The following is a 7,079-nucleotide window of genomic DNA, read 5'->3' as shown; positions in this document are numbered from 1 at the left end:
TCGATACATAAAATATTGCATTTATTAGTGAAAGAGTGAAAGTACCCCACTATCACTTGGTGATGTAATTGTCTATTTTGCTGAGCATCTCGGGGACAGCCTTGAAGAGGTCTGCAACAAGGCCAAGGTCGGCAACTTGGAAAATGGGCGCTTCAGGGTCCTTGTTGATGGCTACAATGGTCTTGGAGTCCTTCATGCCGGCAAGGTGTTGAATGGCACCAGAGATGCCCACTGCCACATACAGCTCCTGCAGTCACAACAGTGTTCAGTTATTTATTCAGTTATGTTATTTTTCTGGCTGAAGAACTTGCAGTTAAATGAACAAATTGTCCTTCACATCACAGCAGTTAGATTTATGACATCGAGCGTAACGAGTTGTGGGTGACATAATATATAAAAATAAAAGTGAAAGCGAAGCTGCCACGTGAATGGCTGACTCCTCCTCTTCTTGGAGGTGAGTTCAAAGAAAAAGGCAGGAGCCGGCATGTTTAATTAGACTTGATAGGGAAATCAGCTGCACAGGACAACAATTCAAAGTTTCTAAGAATGCCCAGAGGGTGTAGTTAGAGAGAGTTCCCACGGTAAAAAAGACAATTTCAGATTCCTTTTTCGAGCACCTTTAAAGATCCCCAGGTGGTCAAAATTATTCCAGAGCCCTCCACTACGGCACCTCTTTCTTCTTTCACTCCCTTCTTTATGCCTTCCCTTCCAGCACGGTTCATAAAAGTAGTTGTGAAGCTCCTCGAGCCCTTGCTAGGCAAGCGTTACTGCCGTCGACCTCGTCGATCTTCTTATCCAGTACCGCACGGGTGTCTACGGCTCCGTGAGACCGAACAGAAAAGCTATGCCTCCAGAATTCCAAACACAGAAGCTCAAGAAAGGAGAGGTACAGGCTTACCAGCGCAATAAATGCATTGCTCTCCAGTGGCGAGACAAAGAAGTCTCGATGATGTGAGACACACAGAGTTTCTTACTATTACCTAGAGGGAAAGCTGGCAGCCAATCTATGGGAGTTTGCATGGCGACCCCTCGAGACCACTTCAGCTACCATGGGCACTCAAAGCATCATGGGGCGGTGAGCTACTTGTTGCGGAACTGCAACTTTTGGCCAAAAAATAATAGAAAAATTAAGCAGTTTGATAACTACAAACGTCCTAATATTCAATATCTTGTCTAATGATTGCAACAAACGAGCAGAAAAGCATTTAAGTGCAAAGTTTGCCCAAGATAAGAGACGACTCGCTCTCCTATTGGCCAAGTGATGAACACTATAAAAACTAATATTTCGTAATTAACAGGCGCACTTTTAAAAGTAAATATGTTTTCAAAAAAGATGTTGTTGCTTAAATACTATAAGAGGTTTTTTAATGGCATTTTGGAAAAGTGAAACCTTTTATTGGCGTCGTGTGTCGTCGCGTTTTCACTACTATGGGTTTTGCACACTGCGTTTGCGCGAAAGTCGTCTGCGCACACACGAACAGAGTTTTTGGAATGAAACGTTTTAGTAGTGCCACTCCATGTTTCCGAAAAATTACGACTGTGCCGCGACAAGTAGCTCACCGCCCCATGATGCTTTGGGCGTCCATGGTGGCTGAAGTGCAGCGCCGCCAGCTTTCCCTCTAGGTAATAGTAAGAAACTCTATGGTGAGACAGATACTGTGCCATTTCCTTTCCTCAAAAAACTAATTTTACGAATAACCCCCCGCACCACTGCGGATGATACAAATGCGTGAGCCACTACCGCACCCTCGAGGACCAATTACTTGTTGCCTGGTACATCAGCATGCTGCGAGCAGTGAGCAGTAGCGTGCGCAGCCATAAGTGAACCCTGTCGGTCGAAAAGAGATCTGCATAAATTCTGCACAATAATTTTGTCTGTTTTGGATTATACGAACTTTTTGTGACCCCATAAAATTTGCATGATTGAGATTCTACTGTATAGGGCTATGGGCCCACCTACACATTTCGGACAACTCTTGTATGGTGAAACACCTCTGAACTTGACATTTGTGCCTGAATTGAGCAACTTAGGAAATAGCAACTCACAGGAGCCACGATCTTGCCCGTCTGTCCAACCTGCATGTCATTGGGCACAAAGCCAGCATCCACTGCTGCTCTGGAGGCACCGACAGCTGCTCCTATCTTGTCAGCCAGATCATAAAGCATCTTGAAGTTTTCTCCACTCTTCATTCCTCGTCCTGGACAAGAGCGTTACAGCACAATGAGTAGGAAAATAATGGAGGGCAGCTAGCAGGTGCACATGTTAAAAGTCCCCTATCCAGCATCATCACAATTGTATGATGCATGCGTAATGGCAAGCACTACACAGTCAAAGTCAACACATAATAAATAGTGCAAGAGTCTGACCTCCAGAGATGACCTTCTTGGCACTTGTCAGCTCCGGCCGCTCACTTTTGCTGAGTTCCTGTCCTTCAAATGATGACTTGCTGGTGTCAAAGTCTGCTGTTGGGGCTGCATGACAAAACCACGATGGTGGTAACATTTAGAGTAATGCGATCCATGAAAAAAGTTACGTGCATGTTGCTGTCCAGAAGCAAAGGTGCATATGCATGAAAACAGCTAGAACTGATGATAGTCTTTTCCTGCAGGTTAACAGATCCAAAATATCAACTTTTTTCTGTTCTGTTGCAAATTCTCCATGCCCTACCATGAGTAAACTCTCAATGACTCCAAGTTGTGAATGGTGTCACTGAGCTAACAAATAACTAAGCCTCCCCTAAACAGTGAAATAATTTTTGTGCACCTCAGCTTACACTTACCATTTTCTGAAGAGACCCCTGAGCCACCTACACCAACAGCATCAAAGCATGTTCCTCGCACAAGCAGCACTTTTACAGGGTCCTTTGCCTTGATCGTCTGAATGGCATTTCCTGCAAATAAACTTGCACGTTAAAGGGACACCAAGGACAAACAGAAGTTGGTCTATATAAACAGAGCACCCTTTTGTAATAGAGACCTCCCTCATCAGAAATGAAGCTTTTATAACCCATAGAAGGCCAAAAAATTATTTACATGGTGTAGCCATCAGCAGACAGTTTCACACATAAAATGCATGTGTCAACACTGATTTTTTGGTGCAGATCCCAGAGGCTATGCTATGCAATCATTCACTTAAAAATGGCGACAACCCGTCCTTTCGGCAAGGACATAAGTTTGAATAAACTGGCAGGAAGACATGTAAATTCAATTTTTTCAGTGATAAATACCTATTTTGCTGCCAGACAAACAAACACAGCCAGAAGGAGCCAAAGAATCAATTTTTACTGAAAACAACAATTGGATGCAGTTGTCTTCAATGTTCGTTTAAGTAACTTTACCGAATGAACTTGAAGAGTGTTATTTTTTAACAGTCTGAACAGTCTGGGTAAATGCACGTTGGCAGATAACATTTACCCAGAGAAAGTGAAAAACATACCTGCATAGATGGAACGAACAAATGTGTCGGGAGACTTGATGTCGAGCACATCAGAAACTGGAGACACATCCAACTTCGAAGCTACCCTGGGCAGCAAACCCTGCAATAAGGTTTGAGCAGGAAGTACTGATCAGCAAAGTGATTACATATTCCTAGCCTAGCAACAGTCATTCAATTCACCATTCGCGTTTTGTTCAGAATGAACACATTGCAAAAGGGAAGGGGAGAACCTGCCTTTGCAAAGGCGGTTGATGCACCAACCAAATGGGTGAAGTTGAACTGCTTGCACGTAGCCAGGACCACAGGCGCAAGACGTTCTGCATGTAGCCGTAATTTAGTACAAGTCGTGTGAGCACTGAAATTATATACATACAAGTAATGCATCGAACACATTATGGCACACCAGATGTGTTCAGAGCAACCCACTGTGCTCTCCCATCAGCACAAGGTACGGGGTGACTTGCAAAGCATACCATGCCTGCCTTACATCGTCCTGGCTTGCCATGTACCAAAGGTTACTTCCGAAGCTGCACAAAATGCTCGTGGCAAGTCAAAGACGCTGCTTGCCATTTGCAGAGTGTCAAATAGTTTTCAAAACACACTTTCTTCAATCACACTTGCCCAACAGGCCTTCGAGGCTATGAAAAGTGATTTTCCGCTAACCTGGTAAAAGGCCTTCAAAAGCAGCATTTTCTGCCAAGAGAAGTTTCTGAAGCCCTTCAGCTTTGCCAACTTGAGCTGCCACCTGCGGTGCATAAGCGTTCCTTTAATACATCATTGTTCATTTCAGAGGAGCAAAGTTTTGGTGAGGTTGTTACAGGGGTTGCAAAGCCAAAGTAGCAATTGAAGGCAGTGAAAGCTCTGCTAACTGTAAATGATGAATGCCTTGCTGACTGCAAGCAGTTATGTGTACAGGTCCCTTCAATACGAAAGGAAACAAAATTCTAGCATTCAATTAATGATTCTTCCATTATTATTAATACAAAAGGAATCAAAGTTCTAGCATTCAATTAATGATTCTTCTATAATTATGTGTGGCAAGCAAACTTTTCCAGTTTTTTTTAGCTAGATTTCCTCTTGGCGTGTAATATCAAAAAGTCGTTTTAAACTTACGTTGAGAAATGACAACATTTTTTTTTTTTTGGTGTGTGTGTGTGTGCGAACTGCATGGTTATGGACCTGTACATGTATGAATGTAAATGTTTTTGTAATTACAGTGGACAGAATTCGATACGTACTCCGGATACATCCTTGCCAATGACAAGGCACGCAACCTCGCCACCGATCTTTCTGGCCGCGGCTATGGCGTTTAACGTTGACGGCAGCATCTGGCCCCCACTGTGGTCAGCAATCACGAGCGTGCTGTTGTGTCGGCACGCTGCGGAAACGGCCTGCACAGTGCGAGTTAGGAAGCAGTCAATATACTTTTAGAACTCCGAAGTGCAAGTGCACGTACAAATAATTTTCCGCCAGGCGTTAGAAAGCCAGTGTCAGCGAGCCTGAAACCTTCAGAAGCTCAACCGAAAGTGCGCCGACTACGCGATGAAAGCAGTCAGTCAAAAGTGCCTCATTATGAGAAATATAACACGCTGACGTCAAACTAGACTCGCTCACGTGCTTTCTTTTTTTGTTGTTGTCCCTATGCTTATCTACGCGTACGCTATCCACTCCTTGGCGGTCAGCAAGTCGACCTCTAAAGAAATCGGAATCGAAGTTTCCGTGTTACCTGAAAGAGGCACCCTCTGTGGAAATGCCTGAGCGACAACATCGTCCTTCTTGTTTAGTCTATGGCAGGCAGCTTGTAATCACGTCCGCAGAGTTTTTTCGACACCAGACACGCCACACGCACAGAACACGAATGAGGCAGCGTGCCTTGGGCTACTCCGAGAGCTGCTCCGCAGAATGGCTGGATGTATGATCAGTATGATCGTTCTGGTTGGCTCTGGTAGCTCTGGCCTCGCCACATCACCGGCAGCATATCGACAATGACACCCATTAAGCAGCCGGCAGTAGCCAAATCCAATCGAATCCAATCCAGGCAATGCGAGTTGTTTTGATGGTCGAAAGTGCCGGTTTACAGAAACAGTAATAAAGTTTTAAGACGACCAACGCAATCGAAAGTCGTGTTTTTCTTTTCTGTTGCTAGTGTGCGAAGCAGTGGCTGTCCACGTGCCGTTCGGCACTGCTGCAAAAGGACCAGCCAAGGATCCAAGCATGGAAATACGGAACGGAAGCGCGCGTCCGCAACTCGCGCTTTCGTGTATTCCGAGTGCACTGTTTCCTCCATTAAAGTGCAGTTGGTTGTTTGCTCTAAGGTCGTGTGTGACGCCGGTATGACGCCGACGACGACAGGGGGTCGGTGGTCGATAGACGAACACCGCGATGCGATTCGCACCTAGCTGGCTCTGCTTGGCTGCGCTTACAGAGCAACGCGAGCCGATTTTGTAGCGGCGTGTTTGACGTGGCCGAGGCGCTGGGACTGCTCGCGTGTAGTCTGCTGCGTTTGCTCAACGTTTCATCACCTCTGGTTGTGCCGTGCCGCCGTTTGTAAGCGTCGTTAGCATTTTGTATCGTGAAAGCCTAACGCCCGACGAAATGGCCAGGCTCCCGGCAACAGTCTTTCTCTTTGACGTGGACGGAACACTGACGAAGAGCCGGCAAGTGATCACTAGCGAAATGTCCGAGTTCCTGCGAAGGCTAAAACAAGACGTCGCCGTTGCACTTGTCGGAGGCTCGGATCTGGTGAAGATAGAAGAGCAAATGGGTGGTCCCCAAGCAGTAGCTGAATTTGACTATGTGTTTGCTGAAAACGGATTGGTCGCTCACAAGGCAGGTAAGCTGATTAGTCAGCAGAGCCTGTTGAATTTCATGGGAGAAGAGAAACTGCAAAAGGTCATCAACTTCTGTCTTCGTTACGTGGCCGACTTGAGTATACCTCAGAAGCGTGGAACATTTGTCGAGTTTCGTTCCGGCATGCTCAATGTGTCACCGATTGGTCGCAACTGCAGCCTCAGCGAACGCAACGCCTTCGAAGCCTACGACAAAGAGCACGGCATAAGATCAGCCTTTGTGAAGGCCCTGCGCGAGAAGTTTGCAGACTACGACTTGCAGTACTCCATTGGAGGACAGATCAGCTTCGACGTTTTCCCACGCGGGTGGGACAAGACATACTGTCTTGACCAACTTGTTCGAGACGGGTACAAGACCATACATTTCTTTGGAGACAAAACAGCTGAAGGCGGCAACGATTATGAAGTGTACCAGGACTCTAGAACAGTAGGGCATTCTGTGAAGTCGCCTCAAGACACCATTGTGGAAGTACAAAAAGCATTGTCTTCTCTGAAAAGTTCTCAGTAGGTGGCTAAACTCTGTGCTGAAAATGGTGAAAAGAGAAGTCATCCAAGATTTCGACTGCCTTGACGCTGTGGAGTACTTGATCACAATCTCGGCGGAATTGTTCCTAATCATTTATCTCGTAGCCGCTGCCACTTAAGCTGAATGAAAATTTCAAGAATGGAAGTTTGTAATTTTTTGTAATAAATATAATTGTGTTTCGATTTATGCGACCTTTTGTTCAGCGTTTTAATATATGTATACATTGTCAGTAGCGTCTCGCTGCAACTGTCTGCCTATAATAGCCGTA

The 7,079-nt window shown here is 45.5% G+C and overlaps 2 protein-coding genes across 2 annotated transcripts; one reads left to right on the top strand and one right to left on the bottom strand.

Moving 5' to 3' along the window:
• On the bottom strand, positions 1–5,383 carry wal (electron transfer flavoprotein subunit alpha wal). The gene is made up of 9 exons (XM_089545441.1): positions 5,163–5,383; positions 4,675–4,827; positions 4,100–4,181; positions 3,671–3,753; positions 3,437–3,536; positions 2,781–2,891; positions 2,368–2,472; positions 2,047–2,198; positions 1–247 (listed from the first exon to the last, which is right to left on the bottom strand). Exons 1-9 carry the CDS (start codon positions 5,202–5,204, stop codon positions 53–55), a joined length of 1,023 nt encoding a protein of 340 aa, XP_089401567.1. The 5' UTR covers positions 5,205–5,383; the 3' UTR covers positions 1–52.
• LOC149342916 (uncharacterized) lies at positions 4,557–7,002 on the top strand. Its single transcript, XM_089545444.1, has one exon. The coding sequence runs from the start codon at positions 6,032–6,034 to the stop codon at positions 6,791–6,793; it is 762 nt and encodes a 253-aa protein (XP_089401570.1). The 5' UTR covers positions 4,557–6,031; the 3' UTR covers positions 6,794–7,002.
• Positions 7,003–7,079: the final 77 nt, after the last annotated feature.

This window comes from Amblyomma mixtum, chromosome 5 (genome assembly GCF_055824585.1).
Source record: "Amblyomma mixtum isolate Tamu chromosome 5, ASM5582458v1, whole genome shotgun sequence".
NCBI lineage: Eukaryota > Metazoa > Arthropoda > Arachnida > Ixodida > Ixodidae > Amblyomma > Amblyomma mixtum.
This window is presented reverse-complemented; position numbering and strand designations above follow the sequence as displayed.